This window comes from Mesoplodon bidens, assembly GCF_964165515.1.
Source record: "Mesoplodon bidens genome assembly, chromosome: 5".
NCBI classification, from domain to species: domain Eukaryota; kingdom Metazoa; phylum Chordata; class Mammalia; order Artiodactyla; family Ziphiidae; genus Mesoplodon; species Mesoplodon bidens.
The window spans coordinates 134098391-134120916 of NC_138161.1; the positions used below are offsets into that span (position 1 = coordinate 134098391).

Consider the following 22526-nt stretch of genomic DNA (forward strand, 5'->3'; position numbering starts at 1 on the left):
CACAGGCCCTGAACAACCTGCAGATGAAATGGAGAATCAAATAAAATCACCTGATCCAAGGCCTGTTGCCCCTCCTGAGTACAATTCCCATTTTGTACCAGGTAGGTTAAATATTCAGAAAGAATCTTTCCCCTCTCCAGAAAACCATACTCATAGTTAAGATTGCTTTTAAAATTAACTAATTAATTAATGGAATGATTCAGTAAATAAATACTGGATGCCTGCAGCGTGCCGAGTAGTTTACTAGATGTTAATTAGAATTATATTCCTGTCTTAGGAAGGAAGTTGTGCAAACATTGATGGCATTCTCTTTGCTTGAATGTGAAGAGAACGTTGTCCTGTGAAGAGCACAGAGGGCAGTAACTGTCTCTACTGGGGATTTGAGGGAAGCACTAACTGAGGAAATCAAGTTTTACTGGCACGTGAGGAATTTATCACTCGAAGGAAAGGGGGAAAGGGCCATACCTTGCAGAAAGAATAATATGTCCAAAAGCTCGGGGTCATGACAGTCTGGTTGGGACAAATAGCAGGAGAAGTGCAGAAAAATGGAAGTGAATGGCTTTGAGTTCTGATTCAGGAGCTTGTAGTAAGGCAAATATTTTTATAAGTCTGAATACACAACTCATACTGTACTCAGGGACTCAGGAAAAGAGATACTCCTACGTATTGGGGCAATATGTAAATTCTTTAAAATTAAAAATACTTACTTTTTCACTTGGTCATGGCTAAAAAAACTAAACAAACGCAGTATTTTTCTTGAATGAACATGCTTATGATAGATTTCTTTTTTTCCCAGAGAACAGCAAAACATCCACAGCTAAGCCAAGCTGTTGAAACATAACCTTAATCCTGACTTGAAGTGGAAACTTTTAAAAAATCTTCTCTTGCTTTTCTACTAAGTTCTAGCTACTGTTGTCTTTGCTGCTACTTTTTCTGCCTAGATCTCATATTCAAAGATGCCTATGGGTTTAATTATATGCAAATTGCAGGTTATTACTTTTAGAGACACAGACACACAGCATGGAGGGTGGGTGGAGCCCTCTAGGTGCTGAATTTGGATCCTTTGCAAGATGACAGCAGTGGGGTCTTCTGGATTCTGCAGCTGTTAATTCAGGTCACCACCGACCGTGTTGTGATGTTCCAGACTAAAAGGCAAACTGGAGATATTTCTTTAATACTGTTATTCTCATAAAGAGATAAAAGTGACATACTACATGTTTATATAGCAAGGTCTGTTTTTAATACCAAATAGTTTATATCTCTATGCATTTATATCTCTGTGCCTTTATATTTCTAATAATACGGTTCTTGTTGGTATATATATATGTTGAGACTTTGAGAATGTTAGGATCCTTGACCTTGTGCATTAGAGTGTTACGTACTCAACAGTTGTGTGCCTCCCCTTCCCCCTCCCCTCTCCCTTTTTAAGCTGCTTCACAAGATTTGGAAGCTCCCTGATTCATTTATACTTTCCTTTCAGTGGGTAGAAGAACAGTTGGTTGGTTGGTTGGTTGCTTGCTTACTTGGTTGGTTCTTTGTTTTTCAGTTATGCTGTTAAACTAAAAATCTCTGTTAAACTCCCTTACTGTTCATGTGACTGTTCTCTTTATGGTGTCTTTGTTTTTGTTTTTGTTTTTGTTTTCTCTCAAGAGGTAGATTAGAGTCACTTTTTTTTTTTTCAACTTTATTGGAGTATAATTGCTTCACAGTGGCTGTTAGTTTCTGCTGTATAACAAAGTTAGTCAGCTATACGTATACTTATATCCCCATATCTCCTCCCTCTTGCGTCTCCCTCCCACCCTCCTTATCCCACCCCTCTAGGTGGTCACAAACCACTGAGCTGATCTCCCTGTACTATGCGGCTGCTTCCCACTAGCTATCTACCTTACGTTTGGTAGTGTATATATGTCCATGCCTCTCTCTCTTTATGGTGTTTGACCAGTGATGCCGTGAGTTCAGGAAGAACTTCGCTGAACAGTCTTTTCCCCTATTGTTCATCCATTGTCAGTGTTTTATGTTGACCATGTGAAGGACATTAAAGTCCTAAAACATCTTAAAAAAAAAAAAAAACTCTTACTTTTGACTAAGGAAATAGTTTTAATCAGGATTATATTCAAATACATTTTAGTGATTTAGAAAATGATAAAGTATAGTGATATTTCTTTAAATATATATTTAAGTGTTTGTTTAGAGGCAGAAACCAGTGAGTTAGGCTGTGAAAGAGCAGAAGATACCCCAGTATCCACAGGATGATGGCAAGGATGTTGTCTTGGCTCCAGACATATGATTCATGGAGCTCAGGTAGCCTTTGGCCCTGCAGTGTTTTCTGAAAACAGGGCTTCCTTTTCCTCTTTCCCTCATGTGTATGCATGTTGGGTGAATCTGATCCAGTATAACCCCTCATTATGGCTTAACCCCTGCTAAATCCAAGTTTTTGACAACCCTACATTGTAATATCACTATATATACATTTCTCTATGTTTTACTTCAGTGGCTATCAACATTATCTACATAATCTGTCTTAGATCCACCAATCACTCTATATCTAAGAACCTAGGTTCCAGTAGAACAGAAACTCCACCGTTTCTAAGAAGTAAACATTGGTTATAAATCATGTTCTGCTCATCTGGGAAAGTGTCTGTCTCTTCCTTTCTGTATCAAAAAAATAGCACAACTAATGAATTTTCAGTTATGAAAATCAGCAACAAAAATTCACTGTGATCACCATCTAGTGGCTGAACTATATACTTATTTATACTGATGCAAATTGTGTGCCCTTGATTCACATTAAGGAACATGAAATACTATACTTGAAATTTTAGCTTTAATGAATTTCCTTAAATTCAATTATATAATTCCATTTGCATTACATTACTGGATATTTGTTACCATTGAAAATAATTTTGGGCCAAATATGTTTAAAAACATAGTTAATAAAGAAACCTTTGTTATATGTAGTTTATTTAAAGAGGAAAATGACATACTTTTTTGAAATAAAAAAGGATGATAATATTCAAAATAACTAAGAAAACACAAATCCCATAAAGCAGTATTTCTCACACTAGCATTGGTAGGAAAATGCTCCGTAACAGAGTTCTTTATTTAAATAAGTGTGGGATACTGTAGTTACACAAAGTTAAACATGTTTCGTTGTGTTTTCCTGCAGAACAATTAGAACCCTTAACGGCAATTTTAAAGCTTAAAAGAGAGTATAAAACATACACCATTTCCCACACGTAATTAGATTATGTTTTTTTCTTCACTTCTCTTAACATCTCTGAATAATACATACTTATAATAAAAATCATTTGATTACATACATTTGTATGCAATTTTTTTAGAAGTATAGTCTCTAAACTGAATAGCACCATAATCTAAATTGTAATTTCCTTTCTAATTTATTGATCCTCAAATTTTGTTCCATGACGTACTTTTATCTTAAAATCACATGGTTAATACCAGAAGAATTAATCATCAACTCATTGAAATGATATAACAATTAGTATTTTTGAGATAGTTTATGTGACTTTTTAGGTGCATTGTATGCTTTTTAATAATAGTTCTAAAAAAAAGATGAGCAGGATATCCGATTTCCAATCCAATTTGGGTACTCTTAAACAGCTCTTAAAGGAATTAAAGTCTATTCTTCACAACAAACTGAAACATGTAATTTCCTCCATTTTTTCTAAAGACATTAGCAATTTTTTTTTTCTCACTTAGCTCTAATTTAACATTGTTTCTAGTTACCATTATTTTTCCATTTGTCTCTCCTGACTCCTGGTCTCTGTCAAGAGGTCTGTGTTCTCTACCCTTAAAAACCGGTATTCCCCAGAGGTCCTTGGGCCACTCCCCTGTCCAGCCCTGCCCTGCCCTGTCCTCTCTCTCACCTCTTCCATTCACCTGTCCTTTTACACTCTCCTGAGTTATACTGGGAATACCCCATATGGTTTCATTTGCCTTTAACCACTTACGAATCCCTTAGCCCCTACCCACATCAGTCTCCTCTGCTCTAAACTTGCATTTCCACCTGCCTGTAGACCACTTGCCCTGGGTGACCCAGGATCTCAAACTCAGTGATTCCTCAGTGCATCTTGGGCATCTTGCTCCGCAACACGTGCCCTCTGTTCTTTCTCTACACTGGAGGCCTGCAGGGACCCACGTCAGAAACTTGAGAATCTTTCCTCATATCCAGTCTATTACCAACACAATAGGTCTCTTAAATGTCGATTATTATTTCTCCACTTTCTACTCTTTTCATTACAATTAAACTTCCTTACCTCACATCTAGACTCCTGCAGGCACCTCCTTCCTAATCTAACCTTCTCATTCCTAAAGGTTCTAAATGTAAAACTGGTCACTCCACTTTACATTTTACCAGCATAAAGTTCAGGTTCTTTGCACAGAGCATAGGTCTTTCATAATCGTCACTTCCTCCCCACCTTCCTTCCTGTTTTGTTTGCTAAATCTCTATATATGCATGGCCTTTACTCCTGTGGTACTGAGCTTCCCCTGTGCAGCTGCTCGTTTTGTACCTGCTGTATCTAAAACCTTTGCTCATCGTAAAGGTGCTGGCTGGGTCTAATGTGTCAGCACTTACATCACAGGGTATCTCTTCTGCCTAGGTTAGTTGCCCCTCCTCTCTAATCCCTTCACATACTATGCGTCTACCAGTGAATATGTTACAGACCCAGGTCCTTGGACAATTTAATCAACAGAAATTGTTAAGAGGCCAGATGAGAAGTTCAAACAGGGCTTTATTGGGATTCCTGCTACAGCAGAGGGAGCGAGAACAAGAAGCAGGTGGCCTTGCTTACTCCCCGAGGCAGGGGCTGAGCTGGTTCCTTAAATGGGGTGAGGGTAGGGATGGATCAGTGGGTTGGGCAGGAGGTGTAGCTTAGGTGGTCTTCCCACCCCCTTGGTGGTGCCGTGTGCAGGGACCATGCACAGGACCTTGCTTTTGCATACAACTGTTCATAATATTTCCTTATGATGCATTTTAATTTCTGGAAGAGTTTAGTAATGTCCCCATTTTCACCCCTGTGTTTAATAATTGAAGTCTATTTTTGTTTTTCTTGGTTAGTCTGGCTTAAGGTTTCTCAATTTTGTTGATCTTTTAAAAGAACCTACTTCTGGTTTTGCTGATTTTTTAAAAATTAATTAATTTATTTATTTTTGGCTGTGTTGGGTCTTCGTTTCTGTGCGAGGGCTTTCTCTAGTTGTGGCAAGCGGGGGCCACTCTTCATTGCGGTGCGCGGGCCTCTCACTATCGTGGCCTCTCTTGTTGCGGAGCACAGACTCCAGACACGCAGGCTCAGTAATTGTGGCTCACGGGCCCAGTTGCTCCGCGGCATGTGGGATCTTCCCAGACCAGGGCTCGAACCTGTGTCCCCTGCATTGGCAGGCAGATTCTCAACCACTGCGCCACCAGGGAAGCCCGGTTTTGCTGATTTTTGTCTATTGTTTTTCCTGTTTCATTTCACTCACTTCTACTTCAGTGTTTATTTTTTCCTCCTGCTTGCTTTGGGTTTGGTTTATTTCTAACGTGGAAAGTTGGGTTACTGATTTGAGATATTTCTTTTTTAGTGTAGGTGTTTACAGCTGTCAGTTTCCGTCTAAGCATTGTTTTAGCTGCATCCCTTAAGCTTTGGTATGTTGTGCTTTTGTTTCATTCATCTCAAAGTATTTTCTCATTTCTCTCATGATTTCTTTTTACCTCTTTGTTTATTTAAGAGTGTATTGTTTTATTTCCTCATATTTGTGATTTCCAAAATTTCTTCTATTATTATTGATTTCTGGTTTTATTCCATTGTAATAGAATATACTCTGTATGATTTCAGGTATCTTAAATTTGTTGAGACTTGTTTTCTGGCCAACCAGTAGGTCTATCCTGGAGAAGGTTCTATGTGCATTTGAGAAGAATGTTTAGCCTGTTGTTGTGGGTAGAGTGTTCTATACATGCCTGTTATGTATTGTTTCATTTATAGTGTTGTTCATGCTTCTATTTCCTTTTTGATCTTCTGCTTAGGTGTTCTATCCCTTATTGTGAGTGGGGTATTGCAACCTCCAACTATTGTTCGTTAGATTGCCTATTTCACTTTTTTTAGTGTGTCAGTTTTTGCTTCATGTATTTTGAAGCTCTGTTTTTAGGTGTATATAATTGTTATGTCTTCTTGATGGATTGACACTTCTGTTACTATAATAAAATGTCCTTTACCTCTAGTAACAGTTTTTGTCTTAAAGTATATTTTGTCTGACATGAGTATTGTTATTTCACTAGTTTTTATTAATGAAGTACTAATGCAAAGTTCAAGGATGAACCTTGAAAACCCGCCAAGTAAAAGAAACCAGATACAAAGGCTATGTCACATGATTTTATTTATATGAAATGTCTGGATTAGGCAAATCTATAGAGATAGTGGTTTCCAGGGACTGGGGGAAAAGATGGGGAATGACCGCTAATGGGTATGGGATTTTTGGGGACAGGTGATGAAACTGTTCTGGAGTTAGATAGCAGTCATTAAAAGAACCCCTTTGGGGGGCTTCCCTGGTGGCACAGTGGTTGAGAGTCCGCCTGCCGATGCAGGGGACACGGGTTCGTGCCCCGGTCTGGGAAGATCCCACATGCTGCGGAGCGGCTGGGCCCGTGAGCCATGGCCGCTGAGCCTGCACGTCCGGAGCCTGTGCTCCGCAATGGGAGAGGCCACAACAGTGAGAGGCCCGTGTACCGCAAAAAAAAAAAAAAAGAACCCCTTTGAAGTTAAATAGACCTTACTATCTTTATGCCCTTAAACAATAACAGTAAACATAGAAACAAAAAATTAACCATGCTAATTATATGCTAGGCCTTGCGCTAATCCTACTATAACCTAATGAAGTAGGTATGTTATTATCTCCAAAGAAGGAAGCTAATGCCTAGAGGCTAACATGTTAACTTGATATTTCAGCCTTACTTCTGTACCTCTGAAATGGAAATAATTGTCTCATAAGGCTTAAGAGGATTAAATGAGTTCATGTGTAAATCCCCTTAGTACATTTTGGTACATCCTACTTGTAAAATGGAACACCTTGTTTTTGTTTTTTTGTTTTTTTTTTTTGCAGTACGCAGGCCTCTCACTGTTGTGGCCTCTCGCATTGCGGAGCACAGGCTCCGGACACGCAGGCTCAGCGGCCATGGCTCACGGGCCCAGCCGCTCTGCGGCATGTGGGATCTTCCTGGACCGGGGCACGAACCCATGTCCCCTGCATCGGCAGGCGTATTCTCAACCACTGTGCCACCAGGGAAGCCCACACCTTGTTATTTTTAAGTGGAGGTTGTGTGATCCATATCATCTCCATGTAAAATGTTATGCTAATTTCCAATATATTGTAGTGTTCATAATGTATAACACTTTCATTTGTTTTTGAACGCAGGGCCCCCTGGACCAGCTCTCCCTCCTCCTGCAGTCCCCTCAGGAGGCTTGCCTGTGGGATACTACAGTCCACATCAGCCCAGTACCTTCCCCTTGTACATGCAAACTGGTGGTAGCCATCCTATCCAGTACCAGCCTGGAAAATATCCTGCACCACAACATTCTGCTCCAATAGTATGGATGCCAATGCCAACTGTTATGCCAAACTGTCCTCCAGGTCTGGAATATTTAGCCCAGGTACTCCACACAAATCCAAATTATTTTCTTACAAAGTATGACTGGATAGAGTGGATAAAGGTGATGGGTCAGTGATGACAGATGTTTGTGAGACTATAGGAGTGGTAGTGCTAATTTCAGAAATGTGAATGGGGAACAAAGAAGATAAGGATATTTTTGGTGGGATGGTATGGTTTTTGTGAAGGTTGTATATTGAATTTTAAGACATTCAAGATGTCCTATCTAAGGCAGTTTAAAAACTAGGAATTGGAACAGAAGAAAAATTATCAGAGATGTTAATTGGAGTGTCATTTGCTTAGAAGTAAAGGCTGAATGTCAAGAAAAGCAACATTACAAAGAACAGAACAGAACGGTAGACAGTGAGTAAATCACTCAGTGCCTCAGGCCATTGCTATTTCTCACCACCCATAGTTTTTTTTTTTTTTTTTATTTAACAAATTTAATCAGTTATACATATACATATGTTCCCATATCCCCTCCCTTTTGCGTCTCCCTCCCGCCCTCCCTATCCCACCCCGCCAGGCGGTCACAAAGCACTGAGCTGATCTCCCTGTGCTATCCGGCTGCTTCCCACTATCACCACCCATAGTTTTCATCAACCAGTCCTGTCACCTCCCAAAGCATACAAGGTAAATAAAAATAGAGGACCTCCAAGGATACGGTTTCAGGTCAAGTTCCAGAGAACCCCTTTCCACAACACAGAGACTCCCTTATTTTTATCTATATGGACATTCTAGGACCAGGCCACCCATTTCAGAAACTGGGGCAACATGCCCACAGGTTTGTGTACCACCAAATGGTATTGTTTAAAAACCCATGTCAGAAATAAAAATGTTGCTTAATGGAAATAAGATAAACCTAGTATTGCAAATCCCCTAGAAACTACTAAATCATGTTTCACTTTTAGAAAAAGCAAGTGTTGGAATATTGATACATTATAAGCAAGGCACTTGCCAATTCTCAATACATGTCTCCCCACTGTAGTCAACCAAATGTTCCTTGGAGTTGACATGTTTCTCTTTTCAGTTTTACATACTGACTGTTAATCCTGTGCATTGAAAACCATTGTTACAAAGTTATAGTGTTGATCTTGGAAAGTAATACAGTTGGATCAGGAAAATTTGGATTTTACATAAACCAAAAACTTTATTAACCTCTTGTTTGGCAAAATATTGACAAAGCCAGTCATTCAGGTACAGTGCTAGAGTAACCCCTACATTATTTTGGAAGCTTATAAAATGCTTATAAGTTAACCAAGTTTAGAAAGTTTATTTTTTACTTGATGATAAATATAGAAAATTTCCTTAGAAATCCAATATCTGGAGTCATTTCTTTTTAAAAATGTATAGCTTTAATATTGTTCATTTAAATATTAAAAAATTTTCTTAATCTATTACTTTCAGTGAAGTTAAATGGGCATATTTTATGAATTCTATTTTCCCTTTCAGCAATGTTTTTAGTTTAAAAAAAATTGAAAAAGAAACAAAACAGGTTTAGAGCCAGACAAACCTGGGTTTTAATTCTAGCTCTACTCTCTCCTCACTCTACTACTTGAGTAAATTTTCTAACCTCTTGGTGCTTTAATTTCATCATCTATAAAATAGTGCTAGTGATGCCTACCCTATTGGGTTGTTAGGAGAATTTTTAATGAGATAAGGTTTGTAACGTGCCTAATATTTTTGGCACATGCGACCCACCCAGTGAATAATAGCTGTATGGATGTTTTTAGTTGAAACACCTTGTATGTAGGTGGAAGACACAGAGCCAGGCATCCAAGCATTTTCTTCATTCTAGCCTTTTATTTTTTATTTTTTATTTTTGGCTGTACCTTAGTTCCCCGACCAGGGATTGAACCCATGCCTCCTGCAGTAGAAGTGTGGAGTCTTAATCACTGGACCGCCAGGGAAGTCCCTATCATAGTCTTTTTGCCATCTCGTGTGCAAATTACATGAATCATTATCAGGACTATCCTGACACTTTAACATCCAGAGTAGCAAGTTTACATTATTTCTAGAATATTGGCTTGGCCAGTGACTCCACACTTTGTTAGAACTGCTTCTTAACAACCGTAGTATCTTATTGGGTAAACTTCTTTCACAGTAACAGGCATTTCTTTAGAATATTTTGCTCAGCAGTAGAAGCTCTTACCAAGTGGTGAATATTTTTAGTTTTTAGTTATAGATGTTTAAGAGTCCCTAGAGTTTTTCAAAGGGACTGTAAACCACCCTAGTGGCCACTTTTGATAATTTTGTAAGACATGTTTAGGCCCTCTCACCTGATTGTGTTTTCATAAAAGAAAAATTTTTTAATGAGAGAAAGATTGTATCCTCTCTATACCTCCTGTAATGGATCACGCCACAAAACGTTTATGTCAGGTTACATTATTTTAAATTTTATTTATTACCACAGTAATGTAGTGTTCATTAATTAATGTATTCAACAAACATTTGGTAAAATATGGCATTTCAGGCAATGTTCTGGGCTCAGGCATTAGGAATGATCTAATGATCTCAATTATCTAAAATTAGATAGATATGAGTAGTCTGTCCTTAACGGGGTTTCTTTTCTGCTAGGATGTTCTCCAGTAATAACAGATGATGGACCAAAGTGTTTATATTTACAGTGATTCCTCAGTAAAGTTAAGGTAGAAGTTGGTCTAATGGTATTACCAACCTCCCTTTTCAAGGGATTCTATCCTTGGAGAATGTTTCCTCTCCTTTGCCCTAATCCTATTCACATGCTTCCAGCTCTCTTGGATCTTCCCCTATTAAAGTCTGCACTTAGAGAAGACCCTGGCATCAGCAGCCCAAGTGAATGGAAGTCAGTATGTTAACCTCTTTCAGAGGTGCTGTGAAGTAATATGAGATCGGACATTCCTGTGCAAGGTCCACCCTGCCTCATTCACTCTCCCTAAGCCACTGTGAAAATTGGCTTCTCTGTGGCTGGTCCATGTTAAACTGTCCCGGACCTCCTGACAACTCCAGTCTGTGGGTGACATATCAGAGAGACCAATGAGTAGGAACTGAACTAGGCAACATAGCTTCTTCTAGGTGCTGTTACTGAAGCAGGAAGATGATTTTCTGATATTTTAGAGAATTGTTTCAATATTTTACAGTGGATCTGGAGGAAAGTGTTCTATCTGGACAGCTCTGCTAATAATCATCTGATCAGGTGCAGATGGGCTGATTTTGCTTGATAAAAATGTTTTTGATTCCATTCAGTTTCAGAAAGATATTTTTGTATCAATTGATACATTTAATTTCTGTCTCATCAGGTTTTTTTCTAATACTGGTTTGATTTGATTCTGTTATTTCTCTCTCTCCTAATTGCTTTGTTCTATCCCAACAGTTGGACAACATACATGTTCTTCAGCATTTTGAACCCCTGGAAAGTATGTATAATTTTGTAGTGTCCAGCAATATTTGAATCAGGTGAAAATTTGCATTATCCAATATCTAGTTCCTTATTTATATTGATCATTTTTTAGTGGTTCAAAGAGAAAAGACTATCCTCTATTACCCTATCTTCAAGAAAGTAATAAAGGGACTTAACTTTGTATAATTTTATCTGTTAACACATCATACATGAGCTCTCAGATTTCAAAAGGACTTCACATTTTTACTTGGTCGAACCCCCTATCCTTTACCCATCTCAACTCCTCCAATATTTACTTTTCATGAACAAGGGAAAAAAGGAGCAAAAAGACTAGACGAGCTAGTCAAGGGCACCCTAGTCAGCTAATCAATGGCAGAGCTGGAAGTAGTCTCAGTCTGCTGAGTTCTAAGTCCAATGCTGTGGAAGTAAGAAAAAATCACGGTAAACACAATGTCCATTCTCAGTTCCCCTCACTGTATCAGATCTACACCGTCATTTCATTCATTTTACCTCCACAGAGAGCCTTTGACCTTTCTTGGTTGGTTTTCTTATTTGCAATTAGTAATGACCCTAATCCTCTCGGCATATTTCATAAGCTGATTCATTCATGGTCTGGTGTATAATTTCCTTTAAATTTTTTTTTTTTTTTTTTTTTTGCGGTACGTGGGCCTCTCACTGATGTGGCCTCTCCCGTTAAGGAGCACAGGCTCCAGACACGCAGGCTCAGCGGCCATGGCTCATGGGCCCAGCCGCTCCGCGGCATGTGGGATCTTCCCGGACCGGGGCACGAACCCGTGTCCCCTGCATCGGCAGGTGGACTCTCAACCACTGCGCCACCAGGGAAGCCCTTTAAATGTTTTTATAATTAAAGTTTTCTTAATTCAAGTACTCCAGGAATATTGTTTCCAATCTTTGCTTCTATGTGGAAAAGTTTTAAAAATCATTTTACACTGAACTTCTTAAAAGAAATGTTTTAAAATTTCAAAATTACTTATATACTTGTAGGGCATATGAATTACAATGGCATTCTAATAATTGCATATTTTTCACCTGAATTTTTTTAAAAAGCTCTTTTGCTTTAGGCCCCTGTGAAATACTACAAAAGGACTTCTTGAGGCCCACTTTAACTGCTTCTAAAATAAGATGGCTCTCTTGTTTTTAGTGATAACAGATTTTGAAACTAATAATACATATGATATTAAAAACAACCTGGGCCAGATGGTTTACTTTGTGACCGAAGACACAGATGACTACACCAGGAATGCTTATCGGACACTGAGGCCCTTTGTGCTCCGGGTCACTGACTGTATGGGCCGAGAGATCATGACAATGCAGAGACCTTTCAGATGCACCTGCTGCTGCTTCTGTTGCCCCTCCACCAGGCAAGAGGTAAGAGGACAGAAATCTCATCCGTTGTTTCTTCCTGATCCAACTCTTCCCTGCACGGTTGTGCTCCTTCCAAAGCTACACAGGAGGGGACTTTCATGGCACAGGCAGAATAGAAGGAGATAGTAAGGGGGCACGAAGGAAGCCAAATGCCAAATTGTCTTACCTATGGAAAAACCACAAAGACATTTTTCATGTGAGTTCATGTCTTCAGGTGCTAGTTGGGGGTGTCAAGCACAAATGAGGGTTATTTAGTCAGTGATTGCAATTCTATCAGTTGTGTCTACTGAATTAGAAATTAGTCTGTTACCTAGAACACACATTTGTCTAAATATTCCTACATATCCCCAAATAAGGTCACAGTAAATGTAGACATGCTTTTAAATAGAATCGGAAGAAACTTCAGATACTTTTACTCTACCCATCGTAATCTACACCTTGTTACAGATAAAGAAAGGGTGGCTAAAAAAGAATAAGTGCCTGAGGATGGTGTTACACTTGGTAGATGCTGGAACTAGAAAGCATATGTGCCAAGTTACAGTTTGGTTGCTCTTCTATAATCTGTGCTGCCCTAGGAAAATTGTTTGCTACAGGGGAAAGAAGAGTTTTAGAGAGGGATCCAAGAGAATTTGAATTTCAAATATGCCACCTACTTAAAAGTGGGCAATTTACTTAACCTGTTTTACCCTCAGTGTTCTTAATACATTAACTGGGCAGAAAAAAATACCTCTAGGATTACTGGGATTTTAATTATATGTTAAGTACCAGCATTTTCAATAGAATTTACTTATAGCCTCTGTGCCTTGATTTATTCACCTATAAAATGGAGATATTAATAGTACCTATCTCATAGGATGGTTATTTTGAGGATTATATAGTAAATAAATGTCAACTGTGTTAGCATAGTGCCTGGCAAATAGTTTAGTGCTCAGTGAATATTAGCAGTTGTCAGATAGCTTACTCCTTTGTCATTATTGTCTTTGTGTAATAAGAGTCTTATATTTGAGATGAATCTCCACTTCATCCTATACTTATACACACATTCTGTTGTCTTCACAACATACAGTTTTCAGAATGCCTCTTTTCTCTTTTGTTTCCTATTACAATTGTCACGTCTGAGGTGTCAGTCTAAGAAGCTAGCATGTTACTTTTTCATGGATTGTGCCAGAAGACATGAGACCCCTAGGTCAGGGGCAAAGAACTTTATTACAGCACAGTAAGCAGCATGAGCTCCAGCACGTGTGCGTAGGTCCCCTCATCCCCAAGTTCTACAGGGGTGACGCAGAGGATCCCAGGTAGATGCTACATATGCAGCTGAGGGACATAGAGCTTGGAGAACTGACCTTTTTTTTTTTGTTTTTTTTTTGTTTTTGCGGTACGCGGACCTCTCACTGCTATGGCCTCTCCCGTTGCGGAGCACAGGCTCCAGACGCGCAGGCCCAGCGGCCATGGCTCACGGGCCCAGCCGCTCTGCGGCATGTGGGATCCTCCCGGACCGGGGCACGAACCCGTGTCCCCTGCATCGGCAGGTGGACTCTCAACCACTGAGCCACCAGGGAAGCCCCTGACCATTTTATAACAAGCAGTAATTTTGTCCCAAAGGGAACATGACTTCATCTCTCAAGGCTGTTCACTGAAATATAACCCTAAGAAATAGCCTGGGGATAATGGAAGACTCTTTCCCAGTGACATTTTCCCTAGTTCTTGAATGAATTAGGAACATACCTAGGTTGTGTGTATCTGTGTATGTGTATACTTATACATGTAGCATCTTCGCCTCTGTCACTGCTTCATTTGCAGCTGGAGGTGCAGTGTCCTCCTGGTGTCACCATTGGCTTTGTTGCCGATCACTGGAACCTGTGCAGGGCAGTGTACAGCATCCAAAACGAGAAGAAAGAAGATATGATGGGAGTGCTTGGGCCATGCTCAACCTATGGCTGTGGTTCAGATTCTGTTTTTGAGGTAAACAAATGTAAAAATAAATGTTTCTACTATTTTTTCTACATCTACTAATGGACCTCAGAATGATGTGCTTTTAGATGATTTTTTGTGTGTGTGAATGAATAAAGTAATGTGAAGAAAGAGTTAACTAACCAGTTGACATTGAAAAATTTTCAAATTATCATTAGGGGATTGCTTAATGTTTTCCACAATGTTAGCTTCTTTTGCATGATTTCAGTGTTTGATAAAGATAAGAAAAAACCATTTAAAACATTTAACCTGAGAGTAAATAGCCTAACCTAATCCATCTATTTTATTCTTGGCTGTATTTCACTAACCATTTTTACCAGAGATTTCCAGGAACAGAATATAGGTCCTGAGTAATGAAAAGGCCCCACATATCACAGAACCAATAGAGCACCCCAGAGGTTGTGCAAATTGCTTATTTGCAAGATAGAAGTCTGTCTGCATCCTCAAGAAACAAGACAACACTCATAAACAAGGATAAATCTTATAGTGGATTATAACATTTTCTGTAAGAAGGAAAATCCTTCTGTTTTGCCTTCATCCCAATGGCCACAAAATGATAGCTTATTACTCTTAACAGTTGTGACAAAGGAGATTCCTGGGCTTCTTAAAAAGTTCTTTCTAAATGCCTCGCAATTCAACAAAATTGATAATCCAAAATTGCTCCTTCAAATATTTTCTATGACACCCGATAAACTTTCCTTAGTTCTCATTTTACATAACCATATCATCAACCATTACTTATTTATTAAAAGGCTGTTATAGATAGATAGAAAATGTAGATAAGCCAGATTTCGAGGGCAGGGTGTGTGGATCATTTTAATCACCAAAATGTAGTGTTTGGGTATTATCCTTGTGGCAAGTGCCTTCTAGAAGCTGAAGCCCTTTGGGATTCTGACATACTTTAAGAAGACAGGGCCCACAAAAGCCTGAGTGATCATACGGATTTTGTGAAGTGAAAAGAACCATACCACCTTGCTTTTGCTAACATGTTTCCCTTGACTGGGAAAGACTCCCTCCCAATCCCCAATTCCCACCCTTTGCTGTATGAAAAAGAATTTCAAAATCAGTTTAAATCATACCTCCTCTGACAGGCTTCCCTAATAACTCATTTGAGGGTGAAGAAAGAACACTGGCCTGAGAATTGTAAGATACTCCCCAGCTTGGTTGTCAACCAGTTGCAAGGCACTTAACCCTTCTTGGCCATAATTCCCTATTTGAAATTATATTATTACTATAGTCATTTCCTGCACCATATTTATACTACTTCAGTGTAAACTGCTTATAAACAGGAGAATAAAGCATGTAGTTTAACACCTTTCAATCATAAAGTCACATTCTTGTCTTTCTAGGTCATATCCCTTGATGGTGTATCCAGTATCGGCAGTATTACTCGGAAGTGGAATGGTGTGTTATCTGCAATGAGCGATGCTGACCACTTTGAAATTCACTTCCCATTAGACCTGGATGTGACAATGAAAGCCATGATTTTTGGAGCTTGCTTCCTCATTGTAAGCCTTTTGCTTCTGAGTTATCCTGAGAGAATTATTCTTTCTGATGAGAAGCAGTGTAGTGCAGTAGAAAGGCAATAAGATTTGAAGCTGTCTCTGCCACTTACTAGTTATATGTCTTGCAAAGTGTTTAACACTTGCAAGCCTCAGTTTCCTTATATGTAAAATGGAAATGAAAATACTTATATATATATATTTCAGGGTTATGAGTATTACCTATCATATGAATAAAGAGGCCAGGAGAGTGCTTGAAAGATACTAGGCATCCAGTGGGTGTAATTGTCATCATTTCATGTTACTTATCGTTCTCACTACTTAAAGATGCCTGTTCTTTGATTTCTTAGTGAAATAAAGTAACTCTAAAGCCGATGTTCTTTCCCTTCATCTATTACCTCTTTGTCAATATACACCTTGGTGTTGTACCATTCTAGATTTATTAGGTACAATTTCCTTGCTGTATTCCTGTCTGATTAGTGGCTAATGTTCATAAGTAAAGCATAGAAATAAAATTGATAGCATTTACCTTAAAAACCTAATTAGCATATTGCAATTGGTATATTTAACATTTTTAATATTGATTATCAAGTTTTTCCTCCTTTCAGCAATGAAAATTTAGTTAATTGGTACCCCAAATGGAAAACTTATTGACTACCCACAGTTTCCGATTTGCAATTGCTGTTCTTCATATTAGGTTCTCTTCATGAAGATTTCATTAGCTTGATTTATTCTTAACTGGAATGAGATCACTTGATAAATTATGAAGATAACATTTTGTGCGTTGCACCTAATTATCTATTTACATTCTTTATGTATATAATTATTTATCTATCTAATTTGATATTTATACATATAATTCTTTTTCCAATTTCAGGACTTCATGTATTTTGAAAGCTCTCCACCACAACGTTCATCCACTCATAATTGATGGATACCGCAAATCAGCAATTCTGATTAATGAAAAAAATTTAGAAAAGTTGGTTGGGCTTACAGTCGGCCCTCAGTTATTCACAAATATATGTATCTGCTCTTGCAGATTATTGTTATTGGGTATTAGCTTTGACAGGTAGGCTGAGAGTGTAAATGCAAGAACACCTCTAAACGTGTTTCAATTGAGTATCTGTCTACCTGTCTACTTGGTAGACTAGGAGTTTACCTGAAAAAGTTATGACCCATTAACCAAGTAAACATATATATAGTGAACTTGAAAACACTTTAAACATGAGATGAGGGAAAATGAATCCCAAAGCTTTCACATTAATTGATAGTAAAATGGTGGGCATTTTAGAGCAATCTTTGTTGAGATAGAGTAATATAGCTTCTAACTCTGACCTTCTCCTCTCCATCAACATGTCCAGTTACTGAAGACAAATTTGATTCCAGGTGAAAATAGTGATACTTTTCATTGTTAAAAATAAAATGGAAGGCAGAGAGAAATACTATGTTTTATTGCACAAGGAAAATTTTACTTGTGCAAATGTATCAGAACTTTATTTTGCAAACTTCATAAAAGTTTCAATGGAAATTTTTATTTTATTACAAAGTAAAACATGTTTTTCATATCATAAGGTTATATTTTCCATGCCTCATTTACTAGCATACACAATCAGGGGATGCCTCTGTATGAAGATAGAGTCAGACTACCAGGGCCATTAACCAATCTAGATCTCTGAGCAATTTAGAGACATCAGTGCCCTTATGAGAAGCTTGTATTTAATACATTTAACCTCTCTTGGTTATAGATGTCTTACATGTAAAATAGGTTTGGTCGAATCTCTAGGATTGCCTATTTTTTTGAACCTGTGTCTCATTTGATATGACACAGAGGAGATGATTTTTTTTTTTCTTACAAGAAGAACCCTGATTTGAACTGTGCTGTTTAAATTGCAGGAGTTGGAGTTTTGTTTTTAAATTTTGAAATGTGACATTCTGCGTAGCACTTTGTAAAAGCAAAAATTACAAATGCAGACACTGCTTAATATTGTTTTGCTGTTTTTTATTTAAATGATAGATAAATCTGTATCTATGCAAAGAAAATGATAAAACATAGCAAACATGCTGCTTCTCTGGGATCTATAGCTTATCAGTAAAGATTATTTGGATCAACATAGTAAAAGTATAAATTACACTTGTTTGTATTAACTAGTTAAAATCACAGTGTATTAGTGAATACACTCTGATAAAGCAACTTGCCTCTACTGCACTTTAGCTTCCTATCTGGACCTGAACTGTGTTCTTTCAACACAGCCAGTACATAGAATGGAATGTATTCTTCCACTGCTCTTTATTAAAAGAAGCAAGACTGAGTGTTCTTCGGTATGAGATGAAGGCCTTCACCCACAGTTCCTATTGAAGTGAAAGAAAAGTGCCTCATTTTAAAATTATATTCATCTTTTCATGGTAAATGTTGTTTCACCCAGTTTCTTGTAATGTTCATTTTTATATGCTACTACTAGCTTTCTAAAAAAATGTAAAAACTGCTTGTTTCTAAAATAATAATTACCTTATATTTAAGGCAATTGTAGTCTTAAGCGGGCAGATATATTTTTTCTTATAATGATGTCTGACATTTGATATAGCAAATCAGACAATAGTATTCAGAAAGTTTACTATATAAACTTTAAATTTTTACTTGCCTACATCCCTACATTCTAAGACCTGATGCATAATACTAAGAAATAATTATTTCTAGCATGACATTTAAAGTTTCTGTTTAAAGTTGTTGTGATATTAACATGTCTCTTACAATTTCTTTCTTTAAAAATAATACTATGTTTCTTATATATTTATACTACAGTTTATATTATAATTTTTATGTTTCTTAACAATATTTCATTGTGTAAAACTGATTAGATTGATTAACAAAACAAGCCATTCTCTGAAATGTGTGTGTTTTCATGTTTCATCATATTGTTTTTGGCTTCTAAATAAATATAATATAGTTTATAGTAAAATACTGTTTTATTTTTGACTTGTGATTCAGGCTTTGCAATAGACTGGATGTTTGTATTCCACCCCCCACCCCAAATTTATGAATTACCTGTGTGACGGTATTTGGAGTGGAGCCTTTGGGAGGTGATAGGTCATGTAGATGGAGCCCTCATGAATGGGATTAGTGCCCTTATTATCTGCCAGCCTTGATCTTGGAATGCCCATCCTCCAGAGTTAAATGTTTGTTGTTTAAGCCACTCAGTCTGCAGTATATTTTTTATAGCAGCCCAAACAGACTGACAGAAATTGGTACCAAGAAATGGGGATGCTGCATAACAAGTATGTAAAAATGTGGCACTGGCTTTGGCACTGGGTGAGGAATAGAGGCTGGAAGTTTTAAGGTGCATACTGGTAAAAGCCTATATTGACATGAACAGAATTTTAAAGATAATTCTGATGAGAGCTTAGGAAGAAAAGAGGCAAACTGTAGAGAAAACCTCAGTCTTCTTAGAGAATACCTAATTAAACATGAACAGGATATTGGTAGAAATATGGACAATAAAGACCAGGATGGAAATGAGGAACATGTTATTGAAAACTGTAGGAGAAGTGAACCTTATTGTAAAGTGGCCAAGAACTCTGGCAGAATTGTGTCCATGTTCTAGTGTTTCGTGGAAGGTAGAACTTGCAAGTGGTGAAATGGGATACCTAGCTGAAACAATTTCTAAGCAAAGTGTTGAAGTGCAGCTTGGCTCCTCCTGACTGCTTGCAGTAAAATTCAACCTGAGAGAATGGACATAAAGATGGAATTGTTAAGCAACAAGGAAGCAGAATTTATTTATTTATTTAGAATTTTATTTTGTTTTTTTATACAGTAGGTTCTTATTAGTCATCCATTTTATACATATTAGTGTATACATGTCAATCCCAATCTCCCAGTTCATCTCACCACCACCACCCCCGCCAGTTTCCCCCCTTGGTGTCCATACGTTTGTTCTCTACATCTGTGTCTCTATTTCTGCCCTGCAAACTGGTTCATCTGTACCATTTTTCTAGGTTCCACATATATGTGTTAATATACGATATTTTTTTTCCTCTTTCTGACTTATTTCACTCTGTATCACAGTCTCTAGATCCATCCACGTCTCTACAAATGACCCAATTTCATTCCTTTTTATGGCTGAGTAATATTCCGTTGTATATATATGTACCACATCTTCTTTATCCATTCGTCTGTCGATGGGCATTTAGGTTGCTCCCATGACCTGGCTATTGTAAATAGTGCTGCAATGAACATTGGGGTGCATGTGTCTTTTTGAATTATGGTTTTCTCTGGGTATATGCCCAGTAGTGAGATTGCTGGGTCATATGGTAATTCTATTTTTAGTTTTTTAAGGAACCTCCATGCTGTTCTCCATAGTGGCTGTATCAATTTACATTCCCACCAACAGTGCAAGAGTGTTCCCTTTTCTTCACACCCTCTCCAGCATTTGTTGTTTGTAGATTTTCTGATGATGCCCATTCTAACTGGTGTGAGGTGATACCTCATTGTAGTTTTGATTTGCATTTCTCTAATAATTAGTGATGTTGAGCAGCTTTTCATGTGCTTTTTGGACACCTGTATGTCTTCTCTGGCGAAATGTCTATTTAGTACTTCTGCCCATTTTTTGATTGGGTTGTTTGTTTTTTTAATATTGAACTGCATGAGCTGTTTATATATTTTGGAGATTAATCCTTTGTCCATTGATTTGTTGGCAAATATTTTCTCCCATTCTGAGGGTTGTGTTTTTGTCTTGTTTGTAGTTTCCTTTGCTTTGCAAAAGGTTTTTAGTTTCATTAGGTCCCATTTATTTATTTTTGTTTTAATTTCCATTACTCTAGGAGGTGGATCAGAAAAGATCTTGCTGTGATTTATGTCAAAGAGTGTTCTTCCTATGTTTTCCTCTAAGTGTTTTATAGTCTCCAGTCTTACATTAAGGTCTCTAGTCCATTTTGAGTTTATTTTTGTATATGGTGTTAGGGAGCGTTCTAATTTCATTCTTTTACATGTAGCTGTCCAGTTCTCCCAGCACCACTTATTGAAGAGACTGTCTTTTCTCCATTGTATATCCTTGCCTCCTTTGTCATAGATTAGTTGACCATAGGTGCGTGGGTTTATCTCTGGGCTTTCTATCCTGTTCCATTGATCTATATTTCTGTTTTTGTGCCAGTACCATATTGTCTTGATTACTGTAGCTTTGTAGTATAGTCTGAAGTCAGGGAGTTTGATTCCTCCAGCTCCAGTTTTTTCCCTAAAGACTGGGAAGCAGAACTTAAGATTAGGAAAATTCTCAGCCTATCCATATTGCAAAAAACGAGAACACTAAGGGCGTGGTCAAGTGACTGATAAGGAAATTAGTATGGATCAGCCATCTGATCAGAAGCCAGGCACTATTCTCCAAGGCAATGAAGAACGACCCCCAAAGGGGATTCAGAGATCAACAGAGCTGCCACTCCCAACACAGGCCCTTAGTGCAAGGGCCTGGGGAGCAGAGTGGTTCAAAGAAGGGACCACCAGCACCTGTGAGACCTTTGTGCCAGCTGTATGGTGCCATCTCACATGTAGGGCTCTGATCTCTGTAGTCTGTGCCACACTCCTCCAACACCCCAGATGAAGCTCTGGTAGACCCCCAGTGTAGCATGGGCCTCAGAGGTTGCCCTTCCAAAGGGCACAGGCAGCAAACTTTGGTGATGACCATACGACCCTGTCTCCATTGGCACAGGTCTGGCGGGGCATGGCTGCCTTTACCTAAATTTCAGAGGATGGGGCCACCTGGGAGACTCATGGGCCAAGGACCCCAGACCCAGAGAGCCATGGAGCCCAGGCAGAGAGTTGCTACAGGCCTTCCTACTGAGCCCTTGGGCGATATTGCCATCCCAGTGGGTCTATAAGGCATATCATTGAGTCAAAGAAGATTATTCTTGAGCCTTAGGGTTTAACATTGTTTGTCCTGTTCGGTCTTAGACATACCTGGGAACTGTCCTCCTTTATTCTTTCCTGTTTTACCCTTTTGGAATGGAGATGTCTATCCTATGCCTCCCCCACCATTGTATTTTGGAAGCACACAACTTGTTTGGTTTCACAGGTTCACAGCTGGAGAACAATTTGCCTCAGGATAGATCACACCTTGCGTCTCACCCATAGCTGACATGGACAATATTTAAATAAGACTTTGGACTTTGTAGGAATAACTAGCTTTCTGATATAACCAAGTTATTTATAAGTGCTTATTTGTAATTCACTTATTTAAGACACATTTAAATTTTAAGTATGGTTTCATTGCCAGTATATCATGCAGAAAAGCTGCTAGAATTTCTAACTGTTGGTGAAGGGTACATTTCAAACATTTTTTTTTCTTAATGACAGATTTCCCAGAAATTTTATAAAAATCTGGTTACTAGACTAATTTACTAGCTGAATTTTCCAAACTAGATGTTAAATTAAGCTCAAGTCTAGAATTAGCAGTGATTCTGGGGAATGTCATCCTGCCTCTGATGGGACTGCTGGCTACTTTTCAGTCCTTTTTCCCCCCAGTAGTCAAAGTTTAATGTAATTTATACTGAAAGATGCAAGCTTGGGAAACCCATAGGTCTGGGTTAATCAATGAATACCAAATTCAGCTTTTTGGCTGGTGATAGCTCATATTTAAAATGGATCTATTCCCATAAGTTG

General features: G+C 38.2%; 1 protein-coding gene across 1 annotated transcript; it reads left to right on the forward strand.

Annotated features, from left to right (window-relative positions):
* PLSCR4 (phospholipid scramblase 4) lies at positions 1-18750 on the forward strand. Its single transcript, XM_081235286.1, has 7 exons — positions 1-101; positions 7411-7646; positions 10995-11037; positions 12184-12410; positions 14208-14369; positions 15728-15886; positions 16758-18750. Exons 1-7 carry the CDS (start codon positions 29-31, stop codon positions 16809-16811), a joined length of 954 nt encoding a protein of 317 aa, XP_081091412.1. The 5' UTR covers positions 1-28; the 3' UTR covers positions 16812-18750.
* The last annotated feature ends 3776 nt before the right edge of the window (positions 18751-22526 follow it).